This window comes from Hippichthys cyanospilos, chromosome 2 (assembly GCF_059441005.1).
Source record: "Hippichthys cyanospilos isolate Australia breed blue-spotted pipefish chromosome 2, RoL_Hcya_1.0, whole genome shotgun sequence".
NCBI classification, from domain to species: Eukaryota; Metazoa; Chordata; class Actinopteri; order Syngnathiformes; family Syngnathidae; genus Hippichthys; species Hippichthys cyanospilos.
In genome coordinates this window covers 5,405,737-5,430,941 of record NC_142370.1, presented here as the reverse complement: position 1 = coordinate 5,430,941, position 25,205 = coordinate 5,405,737, and the positions used below count along the sequence as shown (strand labels likewise).

General features: G+C 42.0%; 1 protein-coding gene and 1 long non-coding RNA gene across 2 annotated transcripts in view; one reads left to right on the top strand and one right to left on the bottom strand.

Annotated features, from left to right (window-relative positions):
- LOC148426973 (CLIP-associating protein 1-B-like) overlaps positions 1 to 24,221 on the top strand; it is a 33,651-nt gene extending 9,430 nt beyond the window's left edge. The window contains exons 9-40 of the mRNA XM_088407445.1: positions 1,296 to 1,427; positions 1,522 to 1,598; positions 1,678 to 1,770; positions 4,750 to 4,895; positions 5,019 to 5,154; positions 5,231 to 5,301; positions 5,442 to 5,501; positions 7,649 to 7,726; positions 7,806 to 7,973; positions 8,063 to 8,109; positions 9,194 to 9,391; positions 10,817 to 10,912; positions 10,983 to 11,150; positions 11,502 to 11,606; positions 12,279 to 12,376; positions 12,477 to 12,500; positions 12,764 to 12,996; positions 13,316 to 13,379; positions 13,513 to 13,515; positions 13,624 to 13,787; positions 13,876 to 14,098; positions 14,257 to 14,376; positions 15,815 to 15,958; positions 16,046 to 16,143; positions 16,939 to 17,086; positions 17,160 to 17,340; positions 17,704 to 17,757; positions 17,828 to 18,021; positions 18,950 to 19,078; positions 19,158 to 19,364; positions 19,437 to 19,553; positions 22,993 to 24,221. Coding sequence (XP_088263571.1) covers positions 1,296 to 1,427; positions 1,522 to 1,598; positions 1,678 to 1,770; positions 4,750 to 4,895; positions 5,019 to 5,154; positions 5,231 to 5,301; positions 5,442 to 5,501; positions 7,649 to 7,726; positions 7,806 to 7,973; positions 8,063 to 8,109; positions 9,194 to 9,391; positions 10,817 to 10,912; positions 10,983 to 11,150; positions 11,502 to 11,606; positions 12,279 to 12,376; positions 12,477 to 12,500; positions 12,764 to 12,996; positions 13,316 to 13,379; positions 13,513 to 13,515; positions 13,624 to 13,787; positions 13,876 to 14,098; positions 14,257 to 14,376; positions 15,815 to 15,958; positions 16,046 to 16,143; positions 16,939 to 17,086; positions 17,160 to 17,340; positions 17,704 to 17,757; positions 17,828 to 18,021; positions 18,950 to 19,078; positions 19,158 to 19,364; positions 19,437 to 19,553; positions 22,993 to 23,076 — 3,860 coding nt within the window. The 3' untranslated portion in view covers positions 23,077 to 24,221. The remainder of the gene's footprint in view (positions 1 to 1,295; positions 1,428 to 1,521; positions 1,599 to 1,677; positions 1,771 to 4,749; positions 4,896 to 5,018; positions 5,155 to 5,230; positions 5,302 to 5,441; positions 5,502 to 7,648; positions 7,727 to 7,805; positions 7,974 to 8,062; positions 8,110 to 9,193; positions 9,392 to 10,816; positions 10,913 to 10,982; positions 11,151 to 11,501; positions 11,607 to 12,278; positions 12,377 to 12,476; positions 12,501 to 12,763; positions 12,997 to 13,315; positions 13,380 to 13,512; positions 13,516 to 13,623; positions 13,788 to 13,875; positions 14,099 to 14,256; positions 14,377 to 15,814; positions 15,959 to 16,045; positions 16,144 to 16,938; positions 17,087 to 17,159; positions 17,341 to 17,703; positions 17,758 to 17,827; positions 18,022 to 18,949; positions 19,079 to 19,157; positions 19,365 to 19,436; positions 19,554 to 22,992) is intronic.
- Positions 243 to 1,073, bottom strand: LOC148426974 (uncharacterized). The gene is made up of 2 exons (XR_015864733.1): positions 854 to 1,073; positions 243 to 745 (listed from the first exon to the last, which is right to left on the bottom strand). It is a non-coding gene; the product is annotated as an uncharacterized LOC148426974 (long non-coding RNA).
- Positions 24,222 to 25,205: the final 984 nt, after the last annotated feature.

Here is a 25,205-nt window from a genome sequence, read left to right as displayed (position 1 = left end):
GAGGATGGAGGACCGGAAGGTTACAAATGAGTAACCAAGATCTTTGGCCAAACTATGTCAGTGTTTGTCATACTAGTTGGTGACGATGCTAATTTCTGCTTATGTAATGGTGGAGATTCAACAAGAAACAGTATTTTGTTGCAACTTAAATGCACATGTGACAGCGCTCCATGCAGGGCGTGTGAGTGAAACTGAGGGCATGAACATCCATCCCTTTTCAAGAGAAAGAGAGAGATACTGTGTCACATGTGTGAGATTTTAATTTGTCACCACAATAGCATTTTGCAACGTATAATGAGAACTGCTTAATGGCTTGCTTTGCGGACATGCTCACTGTCTCCATCCTCCTCCTCCCTCCATGAGGCGCGCACACAATGGCCGTCCCTCAGTTGGGCTCCACCCACAAATGATTCTAGCATTTATGCACCGCCCATTGTCTCCACCCACACACACGCCATCCCGATGCTAGCTCTATGTGTGTTTGCTGAAGTCAGCAGGAGGACTGCGTGTCATCTCCATGCGTATGTGTGGAACAACAGGATTATTTGAGTTAAATATGAGTGGAGAGAGATTTGGAGAGTGACCATTTCGTCCCTCCAATTGGCTCCCAGAGATGACTGCAGAGGACTGCCGGACCACCTGACATTCGGCATGCTGAGGAAACTGGTCTGCCGGCGGATCTGTTACTGTGAGCTCTTCCTCTTTGAGTCAGGGAGGGGAACCGGCTTGATATCAATGATGGAGACTGGGCAAAGTGAAAGATAGACGATAGAGTAAACATAGAGGTGTGATACAGCCTTGCCGGCTGCTTCTGATAGACAAAAGTACCATGGCTGTTTTTTCTCGAACTTACAATCTTGTTGTTTTCACACACCCCAGGGGTGGAGCCTCACTGTCCTTGTGCTCACACTGACACTAGAAGAAATAATCAAGTCACAACAGTTGTGCGTTTGTGTGTGAACTTTGAATAATGTAATGAATGACATTGATCGCACGCAGGGCGGAGTTCTGTTCTGAGGATTACAAGGAGGCAAAAGAAGCAGTAAAAACTGCCTTGTCTTTGCTATCCTTTGTTAACCGTTTTTTACGGATTGTCCTCTAATGAAAATTTGTCATCAACAGTGAGACTAAATTGATTTTTGTGATGCCAATGTGTTGTGGTGAGGCTGCAGGAATGCTGATATGGTAGTTTGCCTGCTCACGGCACATTGTTGAGATGCATTGTCTCATCTTCCAGATCACTGATTTTCCTTTTGTTTCCCCATGTGACTTTAAGCCTTTCTCGCTTTCCTCAGATAAAAACTCTGAGGATAATGATTCAGTGGATGGTGGCTGCTCTTCATCATCTTCCAAAGCAGAATTGTTGATTGGGAGGAAGGCGTTTTCAGGCTCATTACGACGCTCTGGCTCCAGCGCCAAGTCAGCAGGTAGGAACAGAGATCTCTTTTTCCCATCAAGCAAGTCACTGAGAGAAAAGTCTATATGAAGTCATCATGTCAACTCTCATTTTGTTGTACGCAGGGAGAGATGGGTCCACTGCTGGCGCGGTGGATGAGGGTGACTTCATGCAGGCCTTCGAAGATGTTCCCACTATGCAGGTTCATTCGTTTGAGTCATTGCTCTCTGTGTTTGTCCATCATTTGGTCAGCTGACTACATGTCCTTATTATTCCATCAGATTCACTCCAATAGGGAGGTGGAGGAGGCCATGGCCAAGATTCGAGATGTGCTCTCAGATGACAAGCGTGACTGGGAGCTCCGTGTTGCAGCAGTAAGTTGTTGGTTGGTTGATTGTTTGATTGACTGATCAATCCTACAAGCGTTTAATATATTAAAAGGCATACAGCAAAAATCAAAAGATCCAAACATATCTTTATTCAGCACAGTTTTATGTTCAGAGTAGGAATAAATAAATAAAACGTATCTATCCCCGCCTCCTGTTCTTTTAGCGATTGTGTTGTATTAATACACTAGGTCAGTACTTCTAAAATAGTGGGGCTGGCCTCCCTGGGTGGGCGCGAGGTGATGCCAAGGGGGGTGCGGGTGACCCTAGGGAAAAGGCTTTGTTTTTGTCATGCGAAGTTTCATTGCAATAAAATAAGAATTTTCACATTTTTTATTTGTAGTTACATGCACTTGGTTATTTTTTTTATGTTTTAGATTACGCTGTAACCCGTAAAATGCTGTAAAAAATAACAGCTGTTGAAAGTTGATTTATATTGCTTTTTCCTTTTGTTAATGTTAAAAAGGATACAGGTTTAAGTATACTTATACAATTTTTATAGCTAATAATCTTAATTAAAGTCAGTGCATCGGGTGGGGTAGTTGCGTGAAAAGTTGTCATTTTCGTAGGGGGTACTTGGCAAAATATAATTGAGAAGCAAGCGTTGCACTTGATTTTTATAGTCATATGTATCCCAAATAAAAGCAAAAGCAGCCCTCCTGTATATGTACTGTATATGTTCATCTCATTTCATGGATGAGTGTGACTTGCAGACTACTTCAATATAAGTGGTATAAAAACTAAGAAAGGGAAAAATACAAAAACATGATCTTTATAGATGTCTTAATATAGTTATATCAATAAACAAAACATGCATGATGATCGGTATGAAAATACAGCAGGCCGCCGTGTTTCGAACTTAATCCGTTCAGCGGCTATGCTCGTAACTCGAATTGCTCGTATGATGGGCAATCCAAAACTATGTTAATTAGTGAATGCGTGCAAAAACCTTAGGTAAAAACATCCCGACTTTATACACATATTAAAAATGAGTAACATAATCTACTGTACAGTTAAATTAAATAACATAAATATACAAAGGAAAAATGACATTTACCTTTGGGCCGGCGTGACTTGAGCTGGGTAGAGGCGGAGGGGAGCAGAGACCAACCCACAGAATTTATTGATTGATTTTCTTAAACTAGAACTTTTCTCAAACGAGAACATATCACCGGCGATTTCCTTCTCTTTAATCCATAATAGAAGAAGCCTCTCCATTTTGTTGTTGACCGAGGTCCGTCCCCTGGCAAGGAAATTCTTGCCCTTAGAAGATTGCCGAGCGGTTACGGCCATACTAACGAGCAAGGTTAACTATGCGTGCGCCTCCTTCGTATTTTTTTTTTATTATCTCCTGCTTGGTTTCTATTGTCGTCATCCTCTTACTTCTTCCTTTACCGCCACTAGCAATTTTAGAAGCCATGTCTAACAGATAAAGTTTGCAAAGTCTTCACAACACACCGACCAGCTGTGCCATCAAGCTAGATGAAGGCGTTCGGCCAATAGCATATCGGCATTTCTGTGATTGACGTGACGCCGGCCAATAGCATATCGGCATCTCCGTGACTGAGACCGTGACTGAGACCGTGACCGTGACTTTATAAGACCAAGAGCATATCGGCGTTTCTGTGTCATGCGAGAATAGTTAATATTATTGACGCAGCAAAGCGAAAAAAATAGTGCGGACACACTGACCGGCATGTTGGATTGTTCGTAAGACGAAAGGTTTGTGCATAAGAGGGGGACAAAAAAACGCGGTCCACATTCGTAAGATGAAAAATTTGTAAAATAGGGAGTTCGTAAACTGGGGGCGCACTGTACTGTTGTGCTGTAGCTTTAGGTTTTATACAAAGCATCTATATTTCAATTTAAACTTTTGTGTTCAGTCAGAAATAATTCATGTATACGTTTATTGTTGAGCAAAACCTGTTTTAGTCATTGAAGGTTGGATTTTATCCATGTGTTTATTTTAATTTATATTATAACAAGAATTTACTTTGGAGAAAACGGCTTGGAAAAAGCAGCGGTTGTGGCTTCCTTGTGTTGCGGAAGGCCAGCTGCGTGAGTCCTACTTTTTCCTGTTGTTAATCCTTGTATGCCTGGATTAATGTACAAGCGTTCTACTTGACTGGTAAGAGTGCATTTGTGTTTGCGTTTGGAAATAATTTTGGATTTGTAGAGTCCGTACTGTGCAGTGCTTGTGTTATTCGTCGGCCGTGGCCTCCTTGTTTATCTCCGTGGAAGCTTGAGGGTAACTAACCGGTGATGACATATATTTTCCCAGGTTTTGTTGATTGTGCGCTATTGTGCACTGAAACCAATGGCGAATTTCATTCGTATTCGGTCGCTTTCTTGCTCGCTTGGCATAGGCTTGCAAAGTATGGTCTTGTGTGCGTGTGCTGCACCCCTCTAAAGAGACAGGCAGCCATTCCACTCTGTCGCTCCCCCCCCCTCAATTCTACTTAAAAACGACTGCTTTTAACAGAAACTCCAATTTTCTTTCTATTAGTTCTTGTCCATGATATATATATTTTTTTCTTTTTAAAGACACTTACGCCTCCTAAAAAGTTACAGCGCTCCCTGAATTCAAACAGCTTCTGGAAAGTGTAGCAAAATTTATTATCGCATGATATGCATCCATACGACGTATGTGTTACAGTATGTTGAATTGAACCAAGTTTTAGACTTTTGAGCATTTACTTTAAGTAATTAATTACTGGTACGTTTAAACGTTTAAATCATGTATAGCTCTTTTTTGGTACCTTGGACAAGTTGAGTACATTTGTTTTGTATTATGATTATTCTTATTATTATGATTTTTCCAAATTGATACCGCTGTGAAATTCAACATAATTTTGCATCATTTATAACTGTATCATTGAAAAGAGTGTGTTTGTGTCAAACATTTCTTTTTTATTTTAAGTGCATTTATCTCTGGAGTTGATCACTGGGTTTATCGTGCCTTTTCAGCTGAAGAAGGTGCGCTCACTGCTGTTGGCCGGAGCAGCTGAGTTTGACGGCTTCTTGCAGCAGCTGCGGCTTCTTGAGTCGGCATTCAGACTGTCAGCCAAAGACCTGCGTTCTCAGGTGGTCCGGGAAGCCTGTATCACTCTAGGGTAAGAGCATTCTTTTCTCAAGTCTTTCTATAGGTCACATACTTGTCAAATGAACACGCTTCAATCAAGTCACATTCATTTCTGTTGTTGACTTGAATGTTTGATTGAATGTGTCATCTCCAGACACCTGTCCTCAGTGCTCGGCAACCGCTTTGATCATGCTGCGGAGGCCATCATGCCAACCCTCCTCAACCTGGTCCCCAATAGTGCCAAAGTCATGGCCACCTCTGGTGTGGCTGCCATCCGCTTCATCCTAAGAGTATGTCACTGCTTTGTGCCAATTTAATCATTTTCTCGCAAGGAGTGCCCCAGTGTACTATATGTGTGTTTTGCAGCACACACACTACCCTCGTCTGATCCCTATCATCACCAGCAACTCCATCTCTAAATCTGTGGCTGTCAGAAGGTTAGCAGTGCAATCATACAACCCGAGAACTATTCAAGTGATTGTATATGTTTCCATTTTTAGATTTTTATATATTATTGATTAATTTTAAACAGAATGAATCATATACAGAAATGGTTTAAGTTTTCTGTGACCTACAGGCGATGCTACGAGTTCTTGGACCTGCAATTGAAGGAGTGGCACACAAACTCATTAGAAAGGTCAGGAAACATGACGAATGCATGGTGCTCAAAGAGTGCTAGTGACACTTCAGCAACATGCAGATGCAAAACTCAAGGAACAAGTCACTGATTATCAAATGATCAATTATTGACAACTAGATCAATGATCGCCAAACTGTCCTTTTTTTATAAATCCGTGTTCAGTCAGCTGTCCAGCTCTGAATTTCGGTAACAGTAAAAATCCCGACCTCTGTGGTCCTACACAAAAGCAGACTGATTACGTTTAATCAAAATAACACCTTGCAAAAAATTTGCTTTTAGTTTTGGGGCAGTGCTGTTCAACATTTTTGTCTATTTTCTATAGTGCTGTCAAGACATTAAAGCAAATGAGAACGTTTAAGATATGTAATAAATATATCTATTTATCTCTTTATTCTCACCTCAACTGTCGATGCAGTCGCAGCTGGGTTCTTTGCTTTTATGTGGTAGGCTAAACTTGAGCTGCTTCTGTGGAAAGCAAGCTCCTTTTTACAAAGCAAAGAATAAAGTTTTCTTTCGCTTTTCACAGTTAATGGTATATATGGTAAAATGGTGTATATATAATGGTATTTATACATATTAAAAAATGGTATTAAAATAGTATAGTAAGTGCTATAAATATAACATACATGCATGCAATTAAATAACATCATAAATAAAAAAATATATAAAGGATTTATTTACCTTTGAGTGACGCTTGTTATGGCCATACTGTATTCCCTAGTAAGGGTAGCCTAGGCTAGGCTATCTTAGCTTTCTTCGTGTTTCTTGATAATCTCCAGCTTCTTTTCCATATAAATCATTTTCTTACTTCTCTCTTTAACATTACTAGCAATCTTGGGACTCATGGATAACCAATTCAAGTTTGAATTAAGCACTAAAATGCATAATAAATACGATATTGAAAACACTCTCAAATAAGATCAAGTCTTAAGGCAGCCATCTTTGTGACCCCGTGCGCTGATCAATCGCAGACCGGCATCTTCATGACCCCTTCTCGCTGACCAATAGTAGACCAGTATCTTAGGGAGTCCAGACGCCGACTAATAGCACACCGGCATTGTAGTGACACGTTGTAGCAGAGGCAGTTAGACGACAACAGAAAATCAGAGCAATTGCCTTAAAATGCTTCGCAAGTGGGAGGCAAAACAACAAACACAACCAACCCCACAGGTCATGACAGTTGTTAATCGTAAAGCGGGATGGATGCCTTAAAGAGGAAATAAAAACTCAGTATCCACATCGTAACGTGAAAAAACTTAAGCAAGCCAGGTACAGGTATATATATCTATATCTATATCTATATCTATATATATATATATATATATATATATATATATATATATATATATATATATATATATTTGTATGATTTATTAGTTTTAATAACCGTTGACCGACAACTCGTGCATGCTCGTCCTTTTTCACGGCTTCCTTACCCTCCCACTCACAACAGAAGCCTGTCAGGTTATGTCAAACACAATGACAGCCAATCAGTGTCCACTTGATGGTGTGATTGACCTTTGTTTTAAAACCTTTCTTGTAATCAGCATACAAAAAGTGTGGAGCTGGATAAAAAATTAGATTAACATTCTTAAAAAATAATAAAACTTTAACCATGACTATTGACTGCAAGTAATTGGTTAATCTGACATATTTCTGTCATTTTACGGACCTAACCAATAACGGAATCAGTTAATTGATGTTTTTAGCTTTTTTCTCAAGTTAATTTGCTATAAATCCTATTTTTGAATGAAGAAATGGAAAAACTACCGCTACTATTTTTTGGTCTGATTTATCGATTCATTCCCAGATTAATAAATGATCATAATAATTACTTGTAGCCCTACCTCAATATCAGCTGTGGAACCAGCATTAGAGCTGACAAATTCTACTGAGTGAAAGTGGTGACATTGGCTGGGGATTATTCTGTCACGGTAACGTGACACTGACTTGGCAGGCTTACCGGTGATGGTGGGGGAGGGGTGGCTGGCTGCGTAAAAGACGCATTGTGTTTCTGCATGCCTTCTGCCATCATTGCCACTTGGGGGAAACATGAGCTAAACCTCGATACCACTCTGGTTGTGATCAAGTATGTGTGTGTATGAGAGATGTTCACACAGTTGTCTTCATGTGTGCCCTGGCAGGCATGTATCTGTTTTAATGGAAACTATAAAAAAAGGCATTCATGATGCAGATGCTGAGGTGCGATCTGTGGCCAGGAAGTAAGTGTAAAAAGTGCTTGCTATCTTTAACAGTGCTGAATAAAAGTACCAATATAATGCTTGGTTGGTACCCCTGCAGGTGTTACTGGAACTTCCATAGCCACTTCAGTCGAGAGGCAGAGCAGATGTTCCAGTGCTTGGAGTCTTCCTATCAAAAAGCTCTGCAGGCTCACCTGCGAAGTGACGACACTTTGATGTCGCTCCCGCCATCTGACCATTCCTCGTCGTCCTCACAGGAGAGCCTGAAGTGAGCCTTTGAAAGTCAAAAGTCAATTCAGTGCTCCCCATTTGCCCCTTCTCAGAATGGCCATTTTTCTCTCCTGTTGCTTTTTCTAGTCGAACTTTGTCAACAAGAGGCACCACTGGAAGAAGCGTGACCAGATGTAAGAACACATATATTTGTTCATTTATTAACAGTTTTGTTTGCATTGCTTGCTGTAGCGTTAATACGCAAAGTCCACATGCTGCTATAAAGCAGTCCTCAAGAGAGCCAAAGGCTTTGCTTTTACCTTGTACTGGGAGTGATAGTTTTTAAATTGGCTTTTGTTTGTTTGAAATCCCATTAATGATTGTGATTTGTATATAAAAATGTTATATATATAGTTTTATTCTTTTAAAACGTTTAAGATATTGGTCTTCATGTATTAATATTTCTGATCAATTTACATTCACTATGATTTATTTTTTGATAGATTTAGCATAGACCAGTGTCAGTTGGTCAAAATGTTTCTCTTTTGTATTATAGTTGTTGTATTTAACAACACACGCACAAAACCAAATCACACACACAGGCACCGAAGAGCAATGCCAGAGTGAATGGGTCATGCAAACAGGTACTGCACATCTTGAGCTTAGTGGGTGTCACCCATTTAAATCAGCCTTCTCAGTGTCATCTGTGACCGTCTTAAGTATTTAAATGGCACATCTTGTATATGCTTACACTAGGCTGTTGTTGATTTTAGTAACACATTCATGCAAGAAACAAGTTTTTAAAAAGGTAAATAGTTAAAAGACACTTAAAGAGGTTTTGAAGTTTAATTTGTTTGGCAAACTTCCTTTTGATCAGGTAGACATCCAGCTCTCCACCCTTACATTTTTTGTCAAAAAAAAACAAAAAACAAAAACAAAAAAACCACACACATTAAGAAATCCTCCTTATTCAGCCATTAAGATAGCTAGCTGATACCAATTTTTTGTTGCATGGGGTTGGCGAACTTTGCTTTTGTGTTTGTTTTTGTTGTACTGGCATAGGTAATGCTCAGTTGTGAATATGTTTAACCTGATGCCTTCTTGGGTCATTTTGAGGTTAATATGATTACGCTTCCAAACCACTCAATAATTGTTAAAACATTCGCCCTAGTGGTTGGATGCCATCATTTTCTCACGCAAAATGTTTGATTGGTTTTCCTCTATCACTGAGCCATGGCACCTATGTTGATGTTTTTGCTGTCCTTTTAACCTTTTCAGCCAAAGCGGCCCAGGCTTCCAGACCCCCTACTGGTAGCTCCACCCCTGGCAGTCTACAGCGTTCTTGCAGTGATGTGGACGTCAACGCTGTAGCAAGCGCACGCACCCGGATGCCCGCGTTAGCCTCGGCAGTCCAAGCTTCAACTCCGTCCTTTAGCTCCGCCTCGGCTCTGCCTCCTGGATCTTATGCGTCACTTGGTGGGTGGCACCATGTGTTTATGCTCTAATCAGGTGATTCAATTAATCCGAACTGCTCTTCCAGTCCACCTGCCAAGTCCTATCCTTTAACCCCTTGTGTCTCTCCTCGGCTCTCTTGCCGGTCAGGCGGCTTGTCGTGTGTTAAGGCAGATGGTAAGCTATCTGCATCTGGGGGGTGATGCCTGCCCATCTGTCTACCCCACAGTGTGTTTTACCCCCTTTAATACTGTGAAGGTGTCAGTGGTTCATGGCCATTCACACACTCCAGGATAGATTTTTTTAACATTGTTTTTGCACGAGACCAGTGATTACCATGATTCCCTAAATATCAGATGCCCTTTTTTCCCCCCCAAAAGATGACAGTCAAAAGTATGGGTGAGTCCTTTAAACTTAAAAATCAGATTTTTAAATTTTTTTTTTCCAACACCATTCGGGGAAGATTGATCTGTCAGCCACATAAGCTGAGTTTTCATGCACAGATGTGAATTTTTATACCTGGCGTATTCTTACTTCCGGTAATTAGCATAATGGGATGCGCGAGAGGAATGGGACGCTAACAACAGCTCATGTTAGCAGAGGTTATTAAGGTGTTATTTTCAATAAAAGGCTGACTGAGCCAACATCCGAGTGCCTCCTTGTTCACACAGAGGAATATACCTAAAACCGAGAAAATTGTGTAAAAGTTTGATTGTCTCCACCTGATGCAATTAAGAGTGCCCGAAAGGTATTCACACAGAAAGGTATTCCATTTGACTCGTTTGTTAATTGCCGTCTTTTGGCATATACACACAATCAATCACAAACTTGGTGAAACACGGATGCTGCTCAACTTCGGGTATTTATACTTCGGGTATTTATGGTAAAATGAACTCGAACCGCGATGCCAGGAAAAGGAAAAGCAGCAGCTTCGAGCGCATTCAACATTACAGTACACTGGTGAGGTGTTCACTGACCGCTCACAATGTAGGAAATCTGAAATACACGTAACTTGACATGCAACAAATATATAACTTACGGATATGAACACAAGAGCTTATAAAGATTTTAGGAAAATGAGATTTATTCTGTTTTGCTATAGGTTTTACACTGTGGCTAAAGTGTTAGGGCATTTTATACACGGTAGCACAGAAAATACAAGAACTTGACCCCTGTATTAAGGGTGCGTCTTATACACTGTTGTGTCTTATATTTGGGGAATGACGGTATATGCACCCATCCATTCTGGAGTCAGCACTTGTACTGTACATTGCACATTGAACTTTCAATCTGTATGATGTTTGTCCTCCTGGGGTATACCTTAAGGTTATGTTTGATAACATTTTGCAGCTTGGCTTTCAACGTTGTCATATGTGAAGGAAATGGCGTAGTGACCAAAAAAAAGTATTCCTGACCAGATTTCAGTATTCTTCTTTTATGGCTTTCTAGGTCGCGTCCGAACGCAGAAGACAGCCACGGGAAAGCGGCCGTCGCTGCCTGACAGTCGTGGTCGCAGCAAAGGGAAAGTCGTCTCACAGTCTCAACGTAAGGTCACTTGAATACAAAAAAAAAAAATCGCACCGTTGGCCCGTCATTCATCTGAACTTTGTTCCAGCCGGCAGTAGATCGGGTTCCCCAGGCTCTAACCACTGCAGGATGCTCAGATTGCCTTTGAGCAGCGCTACCGCGGCCGCCAGCGGCAGTCTGGGCAACAGTAGGCGCCCAAGAGGCCACCGCAGCCAGGGATGTAGCCGAGAGACCAGCCCCAACAGATCAGGCTCCGGTAAGGAATCCTGATCAAGCGGACTGCCTGGAATTAATCCCAGTCCAAACTTCACAGTTCAATTGCATAAGACTTGTAAACACACAAATCATGAACATTCGCTGGACTCTTTTCCTCATCAGATGTGAAATGAGGTTGCTTCTTGTTTAGGACAAAAGACAATGAATAGATTTGAGAACAAAATTATTGTTTCTTTCCATTCAATTAACCTTCTCTTTCTTGTCCTGCATGACTAATGCTCCTTGTATAGCTGAATGTGCTAAGAGCTGAAGCTAACAGCTAAAATCTTGCCCTGCGCTTCTGTCTGTCTGTCTGTCCGTCTGTCTGTCTGTCTGTGTCTGACCACTCCAGCGCGAAGCCGAATCCCTCGACTCAGTATGAGTCAGGGCTGCAGCCGCGAAACCAGTCGCGAGAGCAGCCGTGACACCAGCCCCTCCAGGGGTTTCTCCCCCCTGGGTGAGTAAGGTACCAAAGCCCCTCATGTTGGTGAGCCATTAGCTTTATCATCAATAAATGAAATCTTATTCCATACGTCTCCGTCCTGAACATTCTTCTGTTTGTCCCTGATTCTTTCATTTCTTGCATGCTTTGGTTCTGAGCTCATCCTTTGCTCCGGTTTGTGCAAAATGAAAGTTCAATAAATTCAGGCACACAGTCAAATGTAAAAGATGAGATAAGATGATAAAGATTAAGATGAGATCAATTGTCTCCAACAATTATCTGGCACTGCTATTCAATTAGAAGCTGGCTCCTCAGACTCTGCTGGGCAAATACACTTCCTGTATATGCCATTTGATTTATTCCATCTGGCTGATAGACTACTTTAGATGTCCTTTATGGACTTGTCAATCATAAGAGAATATCATTAGGTCTGCTGGTGTAAAACCATCTTGATGATGTCGAACCTTTCACCTTAATTCAAATCATTTGACGGTATACAGTATTGAATTTCACTTTTTCTTAAACTAAAATGCAAACCAATAGCCAGTTGCTTGAAAAACTATTGCAATCATTTACAGTACTAGACAAATGAGCATATTTAGTTGAATGAAAAAAAAAAGACTAGTTTGTCTACATGAACCGTGTTTTGGCATTTGCTAACATGACAAATGTCTTTGTTTGCGTCAGACCGTCTGTCCCACCAGGCTCGGATCTCGGCCTCCGTAAATGCCATGAGGATCCTTAACACCGGCACTGAGGTGGAAGCTGCCGTTGCCGATGCTTTGGTGAGAACGGTTCACAAAAATGTGCTCCATCTTGGAATCGATATGTTGTGGCGCATCATTAAAATTCATTTCCTCCCCTGCTGGACCTTGTACATTTCAGCTCTTAGGAGACTCAAGGAGTAAGGTACTGAAGCTAATGTGTCGTGTGTCAGCATGAGCATGAGACATTGTCATTGAGCATGTCATATTCATCATATTTATCCGGACGGACGTTGTGTCGTTACACAGTTGTCATTTGATGATTATTTACAGTATGTGGCCCTTGCTAACACACTGGTCCAGTCCTAATATCTTTGCTACTAATATTTCAAAATTCATTCTTGAGAGCAATTAGAATAAGCTCACAGCAAACGTCATCACCAAACTCTGTGACTCTTCTTCCTCCAGCAGCGTTCAGCACGGCGGCACTTTGAGTCGTCGGGTATGTTCTCCGATGATGACGCAAACAGCGATGCTTCTAGTGCCTGTTCAGAACGCTCATACAGCTCACGCAACGGCGGCCTGCGTCACACCGAGGATGTGGCTGAAATTCTCAACCACTGCGCCAGCACCAACTGGTCAGAGAGAAAGGAGGGCTTGCTGGGCCTGCAGAACGTGCTAAGGAGCCACAGGATGCTCAGGTTAGTAACTTCGAACAAACTGGATCCACTTTATTTGAGTGTTTTTCTTTCTGGATTGCAGCAGTTGGATACACAAGTTAAGTTTGCGGTCTAGTGAGGGAGCATTTGATTTATCTGCTCACCCCTATACTCTACTAGCATAGATGAATGACCCAAAATACACTATTTTGGAGTAAAGTAAATAGAAATTCCTGGACCATCTGAGTAAAATTGAACAGTTTCCGTTGACAACCCCGATTATCTTCGCAGCACATTAACGTGGTTTGAAGTCAGTTTTTTTATACAATACAACCTTAATCCGTTTGTGTCTGTTTCTCAGTCGCGTGGAGTTGAAGAGACTGTGTGAGATCTTCACCAGGATGTTTGCTGATCCTCACAGCAAGGTAACATGTTAAATAAAGCCTCCATGTCAATAGTGCTAAGAATCATCATGTCCAACAACTTAACTACTTGGATCAAAACTGTCATTTTATGTTTGCATGGCTCCTCACTTGTGTGGACTCTAACGCTCACCAGAGAGTAAGTGTTTGCTCTTCTTGACTCCTCAGTCAGTCAGTCAGTCAGTCAGTCAGTCACTGCACCCAAGATGTTCAATGCTGATCTTGTCCTGTGACATGTTGCTTTCAGGTCTTCAGCATGTTCCTGGAGACACTGGTGGACTTCATTGTTCTGCACCGGGAAGACCTGTTCGACTGGCTTTTCATCCTTCTCACCCAGCTGCTGAAAAAAATGGGTGCTGACCTTCTCGGCTCTGTTCAGGCTAAAGTTCAAAAGGCGCTGGACGTCACCTGGTGTGGATAAACACTCACCGTCGAAACATTGCCGATTTGGAACGGAATTAATTGTTACAGTTGTATAAAAAGAATCTGTCGTTTCCAGTGAATCCTTTCCATACGAGCATCAGTTCAATATCCTGATGCGTTTCATCGTGGATCAGACGCAGACTCCCAACCTGAAGGTGAAGGTGGCCATTTTGCGTTACATCGAGGCACTAGCTCGGCGAATGGACCCGGCTGACTTTGTCAACACCAGTGAAACGCGCCTGGCTGTCTCACGGATCATCACGTGGACCACTGAACCCAAAAGCTCTGATGTCCGCAAGGTAGGCCTTTTTTTTTTTTTTTTTTTTTAAATGTCATCCGTCTCTGCCACATTTTTCAGTTGTTGCATATGCATTCTCCATATTTTAGTTCTGGTCTTGTTCCATGCTTTTATTTTAGTTTTTACATCTTGATTTTTTTGTTTTGTTTTCGCAATTAGCATTCTTTTTTCCATTCACCAAACTCCCAGAGCCTTCATAACTGGGAGGATTTGTCTGGTCGAGCCAGCACTGTGGCCTCTCTGCCTGGAGAGGGAAACCTGGAAGAGAGGTGCAAGCAGGTAGAATCATCTACAAAACAGCATGACAGACGTTTACAACTATACCTCTGCTCCTAGTTAGAGTTGCGAATATTTCTGATGACTTTACATGGGGAATTTAGCTGGAAGCTTTTGGGAGGGAATATTCAAGTCGAAATAAACTTTGTGCGGTCTCCTACGATGAGATCTCTCAAGATTAGTATGTCTCAAAGATTTCTCATCTTTGCACAAAACGAGATTCTTTTTTTTTTTTGTCCTTTTGCGCCAGAACTGCGCTGCTTGGAAATGCTCTGTGGGATTTTAAAACACACTGTCAGGCGCAGAGAGAAGGCCAGTAGCCAATTCTTCAAAATAAACCTTAGAATGCCAAGTAATGTATGGACACTTACGCCTTGGAATGTTTTTATTTTGAAGTTCTTCCTGGAAATATACTGTGATAAAGATTATCTTGACTCGTTCTACTGCACAAACCGTTTCTCTTGGGGTGAGTCGCAACTCATGATACAAACAGCACACTATTTTTCTAAAATTACGTTCAATCGTGTTTAATCGTTCATTTGAGGGTGCTAAAAAATGACCAATAATTGACATTTTTTGTGCAGCATTTAGTGTCTAAATATAAGCCACTTGCTAGCAGTGCTTGAGGCCCCCAAGAGCAGTCAGATAAAATTTTTCAGGGGGTTAGGGAGTTGCATCATGGGAGTCCAAGCTGAGCCAATCATCAAGTCATTGAAAGGCTTGCAAATGTCATAAGCTGGCCGCGAACGCCACCCGGGATTTTGGCATGTCAACACATAAATTTCTATTGCGCCACGTTCGCAAGTTGCCGTTGACATTATTCGTGCAAAAATTTTGGGGAAATGCATCGTGTTTTCCAATTTTAAATGGCAGTAATTGAGCCCGGCATGGGCTAAATTTGGCACCTATAGGGTGTAGCTCTCAACCTCCCGTTTGCAAGCATTTAGAAGGCACGGCAATGTGGCATATTGAAAGTCCTCAAGTTTTGACAAGCTATGCAATATTTTAGCCTCTGTGGGTTTTATTTGTATGCTTTCCCTTTGATACCACACATCAAAAACATCAAAAAGCCCAAGTTGGGTCAAAATTTCCCCAAGGTGTTAAAAAACAGATAATCAAAAAAAACCTCATTAAACACCAACCAAGCTACAAGTCATATAGTTCTAATGAGAAAAGCACTTGAAAAACACCAGGGGTCACTAACCTTTTATAAAGAGAGAGCTTCTTCTCGGGTTTTTCAATTTCTGTTTATTCACATAATTTTCTATTCCTATGGAATTGTTACAGTTTCGAACATTATCGGAATTTCTGCAATCCGACTATTATTTCCGCTGACTTTGGCTTTTGTGTAATTATGCATCACTGAGAGACCCCAAAACGTGGCACAAAAATATTATGTAGTGGGTGTTCTTAACACCTGTGTGTGCATCCTTGCTTGCAGGCAGCCCAGGTGGTGCTCATCGCCCTGTTTGAGCTTAACACTCCGGAGTTCACCATGCTACTTGGCGCTTTGCCCAAAACCTTCCAGGATGGGACCACCAAGCTATTGCACAACCACCTGAAGAGCACAAGTGGCATCAGCATGGTAACATATATCAATGAGTGCACAGACCCCAACCCGCAAACACAAACGCACATCTCAACTTTCTTAAGAAAAGTGTGTATTGTGCAGGCGTCTCCCAGTAGCTCGGCGGGTCGGACAACCCCGCGCAGCCGCAGCAGCCCACTGACATCTCCCACCACCTACTCACACGGGGGCATTTCTCCCAGGTAATTTCCCCCAAATACATACCACTTCTTAGCTTCTAGTACCTCTGATACTAATACTCTTCAGGATTTGGATGGGGTCTGCACGTGAGGACAAAATTGTTTTTGCCTCTCTCTCAATCAAAAGGATCACCCGAGCGGTGACAGAAATAACTTGAATCTGGCACAATTAAGAAGAAACAAAAGAATGAAAGAATTAACCTGTGAGACAAATTAGACTTTGATAATGATTTGTGAGTGAACAGTTCATTAAACAGGCCAAAGATGGACAAAAAGACTTAGGGGGCCCATGTCACGGAAATTCAAGTTTGAGGAGCTTTTAACCATGTTACAATGTTCATTACGCATCCTAAACACCGCCAAAGTGTTATTTTTCTTGATCCTTCTTTTGGTCGTTGCTGCGCTCTCGGCACCGAACAGATAATAAGGGGCGATCTTGCGTCTCACTCGATCACGTCAGAGTGAGGAGAAACCCAGGGGTGTCAAACACATTATAAATCACGGGCCAAATTGTACTTTTGGTTTCTGTCGGAGGACCGTTATGGCTGTGAAGACAAATAAATTCGTCACAAGATAAGATAAGATCATCACACTGTATTCCTGGGTTTAAGAACTACTTTCGTGTTTATTTTGTGTTCCATTTACACAACCTATTGGAAAGAGGGTTATTGCCTGCTGTCTTTGATTTGGAATGGTTGTCTCATGAACTCGCCTGTTTGTGCAGCTGCATGGTTTAGCCCTTGCGCCGTTTATGAATGAACACAAGTGGTTGTCATTCAATGAATTTATTCTCTCTAGCGTGCTAGAGTGTGACAGTGAGAACCTGAATTCCGAGGAGATCTACAGCTCCTTGCGTGGTGTCACTGAGGCAATCCAGAACTTCAGCTACCGCAGTCAAGAGGAACTGATAGAGCCAAATAAACGAGATGGAACACGGGGCACCATGGTGAATAGAGCAAACAATTGATGTTGTTTCTCTGCACAGATGCCCTCCCCCCCTACTAATCTGTTTCTCATAGGTTGAAGGTGGGGCTCCTTCACAGTCTGACTTTCGGGTTTTGGGGGATATGGTGGACAACGGGCGTACAGTACTTGAGAAGACTTCATTACTAAACACACCTTCACCGCGTTCGTTCACGCTGCAGCGTTTCAGGGAATACAACCCGCACAACTATGATGTCGTGGAACCGCGGCAAAATGGTGCGTCACGTACGTATGTTACCGTGAAATAAGCTCAAGATCAGTTTCCCAAGGAACATTATGTTATTTACATGACAAAAATCCTTACGATGTATGAAATTTGGGCCTACCTAGTTAAACGTAACACTATTATTCTGTTTGGCTAGCAACTGGTGGAAACGCATGGTAATTGGACCTTCTGCTTTTGAGCGGAAGAGCATTTTAATCGCTTTGTGTTGCTGGCTTAAATACAATAAATGCACACAGACACACTGCATTATCTGTAGTAAAGAGAGCCGATATTCGGACCGTCCGATGGTCTCTCGGTTGGGAGTCGCCGCTCCAAACGACCGTGACTGATTCATTTCCTATTGTCATCAGCAGGATGCCAGCAAGAATGTGGCGAAAACAAGATCCAGAAGCCCAGAAATGTTCCAGGTAAATGAACCACGGCAAACTCATTGTTAGCTCACATACGGAATTGTATTGAGTGGCGTGTTTCCTGTAGGAGTGACGGAGCACCTGGTGGGGGAGTTACTGAAGGAGCTGTCTCAAGGCCCAGCTGAGGAGCGCCCCGCTGAGGAGCGCCGCGCCACCCTACTGGAGCTGCTCAAGGTGGCACGGGAGAACGCGCAAGTGGCTTGGGATGAGCACTTCAAGACCATGTTGCTGCTTCTCCTGGAGATGCTGGGAGACAAAGACGTAAGGATCCGTGATCCGGTTGCAAAATTCTGGGAATTCTAAAAAGGTGACTCAATTTAAAATCCCTCAGAAAGTTTTCCATTTGGAAAATTTCTGGCATTCTATCGTGCAGGCGTTCTCAAACTTTTTGGAGTCAGGTACCCCTTTTAGAAAGCAAATTTTGCAAGGTCCTCCGTCGCGAATGTTTGTGGAAGCAAAGCAAAGTAACAAATCATTTAGGCCAAACAAAAGTGCCCTTTTTATTCAGCAACATATTCAATTTGACAACAAGTATATTTGTTACTTTTCAGCTATGTATACTGAAGTTTAGAGAATAAAAACTGCAAACTGCACGCCTTCCTATAACGAACCGGGTCAATTTGTATGATGTCAATGAGTATGATTATCAATGCAAAACATTTGCATATGCTATCCAAAAGGAAATAACTAGCACAAACGAAAATACTAATGAGCTAAACACGTACAAGGGAACTCTATCTAACATGCTGAAGATAAAAACTCACATTATTGAGCATGTTATCTATAGTCACAAGTTGGACCTATAAACAGCTCATTTTGGTCCTATTTGCATAAATGATAACATCCCAACATCCAGATCCCTCAAAGACAAGGAACAATGCGTGCGCACTGGCAGCAACCGTTCCACGTCGTCTTTCCCCACCTCAAAATGCACTATCAACAGCGGCCAAAAAACAAAGACCAAGCCAAACAAGGCGCAAATCTTTAACGAAGCTACACGTGTGAAGATGAACTAAATCAGTTCCAAAACACCCAAATTATTTCACGGACCCCCTGCAGTCAGAGTCCGTGGACCCCACTTTGAGAACCACTGCTATAGAGATTTCCCGAAACCTTTCCACTCCTTTGCAACCCTCGTCATGCAGAACAGCTCCCATGTAAGTTACGTTTGTTTTCGGACTCTCCTAAGCACATGATCCGGGCGCTGGCCATGAGGGTCCTGAAGGAGATGCTGAGAAATCAACCGTCCCGCTTCAAGAACTATGCCGAACTCACCATAATGAAGACACTAGAAGCTCATAAGGATTCCCACAAGGAGGTGAACACCGTGCGCAGGCGCATACTCAGAAATGGCGGCAAATTGGCTACGGATTCACAATCGCCTCCGTCCGTTCAAGGTGGTGCGCGCGGCAGAGGAGGCTGCATCCACGCTGGCCGGCTCAATCCACCCGGAGCAATGCATCAAGGTGCTTTGTCCCATCGCACAGACGGCGGATTATCCAATCAACTTGGCCGCCATCAAAATGCAGACGAGGGCCATCGAACGCATCGCAAAGGAGCCGCTGCATCAGCTGCTGCACGACATCATTCCGGGCTTACTGCAGGTGAAGCGGAACTTCCTCATCCGGCTCAAGGTTTTCAGCCGCGTTGTTTCATCACGCGTTCTGCCGGCGCAGGGCTACGACGACACAGAAAGCAGCGTGAGGAAGGCCAGCGTCTTCTGCCTTGTGGCCATCTATGCCGTGATTGGCGAGGAGCTCAAACCTTACCTGTCTCAACTCACCGATAGCAAGGTACCCCATCCGTCACTGTCAGGCTTTGACGATACAGTGGTGCCTTCAGATCAAATCTGTTCCTTTACGAGGGAGTAAGATCGCTGTCGAAAAGACGCGCGCGTGTTCAGTCATTCGTACGAGGATGACTCTGAATCCATTTGGGTTTACGAACGGAAAACTTGCGAGTGCAAAGTATTTTCGATACAACGCTCGTTTGCGCGACTAGGACCTCGCGAGACATGACTTCGCGTCTTTGCGTGAGTCTCTCCTTTGCACTTGTGGATCTGAGCCTCTGGATTTGATTTGAACATGCAAATAGAGATGACGGCAATCCTAGCTACGTCGATTTTGCAAATAATGCACGCTGCCATTATCAAGCCCGCATATGACTTTTTGACAGCGATCTTACGCTACTGTATACATGCACAGTTGATAGTTTGCAATGCGAATATCCATTTTATTCGTAAATTATTTTATGAAATTAGACTGATCGATTTATGACCGTATGTTGCAAGCTGTGATGCAAAATCCATGTATTGTTTGAAAATCATTTATTTAAGTTACAAACTAGTCCATCACAATGCTTATTTTAAGGGATTAACTGCCACATAACCGCAACAATAAATAATGAACAATAAATGATATAAAAGACCAAGTCAAAGGTTTTTTTTCCAAATAAACTGCAGTGCTGCTTTCTGCCAACAGAGGTCACTAGCTATTACAGAAGCATCCCAAAATGACGGCCCCGAATGCCCACAAATGGTCCACAAAAGTTTTATTTGAGCATCGCTAACAATGCGCACACATTATCCTTCAGATTGAAGCCTGATAAGCTGTTGAAAGCTTCTGTTTTTTTCCTGCTTTACACGTCCGTGGCGCAAATGACTCACAGCTCGACTTACTTTGCCTGGTAGTTTGGCGTGACGTCATCTCAATTTGCATGGTCAACTCAAATCCAAAGGATCAGAGCCATGAATCCAGAGAGAGACGTGAAGTCGTGTCTCGCAAAGGGCATAGTTGTGCAAAGGAGTTGTATTCAAATTACTTTGCACTCACAAGTTTTCGATTCATTAACGCAGCATAATTTAGAGTCATATTCATACGAATTGGTAAACACGCATACATCCTTTTGACAGCCAATTTACTCCATATTCCTTGACCATGCTGGTAAAGCTTTAGCACTCTATAATATTACACTTTATAAAAATGCAATATTGACATAGAATTGAAAAAAAATTTCAGCGCATTCATTGCTCCTCATTGTGGTGTGCACGCCTTGGCCCCTTGGAGCAGTATACCCAGACAGTGATACATAAAGATGCGTGGATCAGAATGAAAGCTTACCGTAGTTGTCCGAGCGCAAGTCCACCGCTCTATAAGTGGACTCCTCTTTTTTTAACTTCAATTTAGGTTCATTTTTTACAAAAACGCGATTATGAGTATACCTCTGATTTTAGTAGTTACACAGATCATGGCTGTCCAATTATAACTCATGGTGCGTGTTATTCAAACGCTTAAGTTACAGTACTTTTAAAAGCATTTTTTCATCGCGTATCGACAAGTGCGTGGCAATGTACGCGTTCGCGTAGACGCAAATGCAGAAACTAATGTTGCAACAGTGAAATGATTTGAAGCTTCGATACTTTATTTTCTGACACAGCTGAAAATTAATCTGTAAAAGCCCCTAAAATCATCATCACTATCTGACAGTCCAAATAGCGCATTGAATTCATTCCCACTGAAATCCCGGACGTCTTCTGCTTCCTGCTAGTCATTTGCGCAAACATCCTCGTTACTCTTCCACGGGTAGTCATCCTGGGACCCCGTCTGAAATGGAGGTCTTCGGAGATGACTTGCCGATCGTCATACCCGAGGTGTTCTTTACCCAAGCACTTTTACTTTTGTGAGATAGGTTACCCTTCGCTGTTTCTCCCCCCCACTTGCCGACATCCGTTATGACTTGTTCAAGCGCAGATCCAAGGGCTGAAGGAGACAAGTCAAGCCCTCTTTTCCTTTTCGTCATGCGAAAGTGTGCCGGTAAAATTATCCTTGCAGCCTCCTTGTTGACAACAAAGAGGCAATAAGGCGGTGCTTGACAAAAGTGCATTTTTCGACGTTCTGTGCAACGGATGCATACTATATCAAATTAGAGATATATAAAATGACTTTAAGCCATGATAGTAGATAGATTGTACTTATTTTGCATTCGAAATAACCCTTTCAGTGTCAAGCGACCTCTCGAGTGCCTCCTGTATTTACCATTTTCACTCATCTTTTAAGGGGCGACAGAATATTGTGTGTTATGTCTATTTAAACGTGGATGGGATCGTATGAAAGATTGGTTTCCATTCCTCACTTAGAATTACAAGGATGCAATACAGTGGACCCCTGATTTACGTTATGTTCATGTTGCGACGTGGAATACTGAGTTTTTTCATCCCGTCTTTATGACATTTTCCCGGTTATGCGAGCAAAACAAACATGACGCTAGGGGCTTGGCTGTATTTGTGTTGTTTTGCCTCCATCTGCTGGCGTTTTTAGGTAATTGCACTTATATACTATTGCCGTCCACTACTACTATTGTTCAGTATGCCACGTCCCAACACGGAAACAACGTAACCCGGTGACGCGGTAACACGTGGGTCCACTTTCCTAGTCAAGAGTGTCAGCTACCCTGTATAAAAACGAAAATTTTATTATTAATAGTTTTGTGACTATTTTAACTCTTTCACTCCGATTACGACAATGCGCCCCTACGCTTTTGAAAAAAAATCTCAGTGAGTATAGGAATCATAGCAATAAGATGGAATGGCATCCCAGCGTTTCAATACATACCTATCTACACATTCTAGTGGCATTTAGCAACTTTTCCATACACAACAAGCCGGTGCTGGGCCCACTGTTAACAAGGTTGCTGTACAATTTCTCCTGAACTCACCATCTAGTACTGCAGAAATGTATATGTGCTATATATATATATATATACATATATATATATATATATATGTATTACTGTAGATTACACTGATTGCTCTGTATTGAAGGGGTTTGGTGATCATTTTCACTTCTCTGGCACAATTTTTGTACAACTATCATGGTCTACAGTCCCAGTGTCATTTCTTGGCGAAAATGAAAGTGGGATTTTTTTTCTAATATTCCAAGTATCCTAGTATCCTTCTAAACAAGTAATATATGCCGTAAGTTAGATTTTCTTGGATGAGAGTTCTCATCCACGGCACTGAAAGAGGTCATGTTATTCCAACACAGATTTGTGGGGAAAAAATGGGTTTGTTTTGAGTTACGTGGTTATCCACATAATATGGGGCTTGTAAATGCGGAGGAAAAAAATCCACCTGTACTCTGATAAATACGGTAACCATTATCAGAAAGAACGCTGATGGCAGCAGATCAACTGGTCTCACTAATGTCCTCAATGTTCTGCTGTTTCCTTTGACAGATGAAGCTGCTCAACTTGTACATCAAGAGGTCCCAAACCTCCACCAGCAATAGCAGCAGCTCCTCTGACGTCTCTTCCTACTGACCTGCTTTTAAGTTTCAACAAGTTCATTCCATCAGCACCGCGTTAATATCCGTTGCGCCATTTTAACTGTCCCGCAGTCTCACAGCAAAAATCAGCACCGAGCTCTTTCCGTGACGTATAATGAAGACAGAAGGTAGACAGGCCCCGTGCCGGAAGGCGTGTCTTCTCAAAAGTGATTCGCCGCGTTGTAGCAGAAGATCACTTGGCTGGCCAATGATTTGAAGCTTTACTGACTTTTTATTTGAGCCTGACTACATCTTGCTGTCTTTGTTAACATGAAGTGAAACAATATTTTGCAGCCGCGCTCCGTTTTTTTTCTGCATATAACCGAATAGTAAAACTTTCATTTCTTTTTCTGTAAGAGAAAATCAGGCAGCATACCTAAACATGTGTTTGTGTATAGTGTCATGAATGAAGAGAAATATCCAGGGTTGAGCCACTAAAACTACTGTAAGTTGTTTCTATAGTTCACTAAATCCGAGTTCATTGCCGCAAAAAAACGCAACTAAAATGCTTAAAAAAAAGTTCTAAAAAGGAAGAATAGCTTCGACTTTGAAAAATGGTAAGCTAGACAATCTGCAGCTCGCTGTTGCTGAAAAGGACCTTGAAGGTTTTTGTGGACCTCCTGACCCATAGTATCTCTCAAAGATTGTATTCTATGTTTGGCCGAAAAGAAATGTTACATGGAAACACTCATCCCGGAAAGAAGACTGAAAGTAATACTTTACGATGACATTTCGGACTTAATGTTTCGAGGGAAGTCAACCACAAGGCAATCGTTTTGTAAAATGTGCCTCCTATGCCTCTGAGATGTGATCACGACCCAATGAGCCAGGTTTTCACACTTTTTTGGGCCCTGTCAAAGTTGGGCCGTGATCGTCGAATGTTCCGTTTTCAGTGTCATCTCGTACGCGTGCCTTTAGTTAGACACCTCTTTTCCTACAGTAGAACTAACCACAGCCTGTCTCCGAGCAAGATGACTTGCGAGTCAAGAGGTCGTTAGTATAATGCTGATAAAACCCTTTGAAAGCACCTACACGCATGCATCTACCTGTCACGCGACGTTATATTTATATTCCGCAGAATATGACTGCAAGTATTTATGTTGCATCAAAAGTGAGACTTAAATAAACTGTCAGACTTGTCGTTGTGCATTTTATTGTTCTTTTAATTGCACTCATCAATGCCGAAAGCTCAACTATATTTGATCAGCAGAGGGCGCCCAGAGTATACTGGGACGTCAAACACATGGTCAGTTTGCTGCCATCTTCACTATTTTTGCCGCTTCTGTGTTTTCTTCCGCTCGAGACGACAGTGCGATGCTGTCTACCCGAATGTCCTCGGCTCATCACTCCAGAAAATACCACGGCGTCATTTTTGTGCAATGCGATTGTCATCTTACGTTCAATTTTGGTGCAGATGTTTAACGATAAAAGAAGTCAAGGGCACCGCAACCGCGGAAATTACAAGTACGTACCAGGATGCTTCGCAACAGCTGGCAAACTCATATTTTAACAACGTTACTCCGCCTCCACCCTAATCGCGATAAGGATAATAATTCCATCATTACATATGCATAAATATACTCTTAATTCAACATGCATTTGGTTTAAAGGGTTACTTATTTAGCCACTTTCAGTTGTAAAAAGTCCATATTTTTTCTATACTTAACTTCATGACCTCGTTTTTCGTGTGCAACTACTCTAATACATTTGAAAAGCCTTTTGCCAATAACTGTCGACTGAAAATGATATCCCATCTACATTACGATGTATTGTAGGCGTTTGCTGATCATTTTCACTTCTCCGGCGCGTTTCTATTATTATTATTATTATTATTATTATTATTATTATTATTATTATTATTATTATAAAATGCCAATGGGACCAGAATCCTAGGGCCTGTAACCTAATCTATGGAAGAGGGAATTTTAAAACTAATTTTCCAGGTATCTTAGACTTATAAACATATATGCCATAAGATATCCCCCCCCCCCCCCCCGCACAAAAAAAAAGTCAGTCGTGAAAGGCTTAACAAGGGAAGTATTTGTTCCGTATGTTGACACATTTATTAATTTCAGTCATTTATTTTTCCCAAAATGGTAAATTAAATATGTTTTTTTTGTTGTT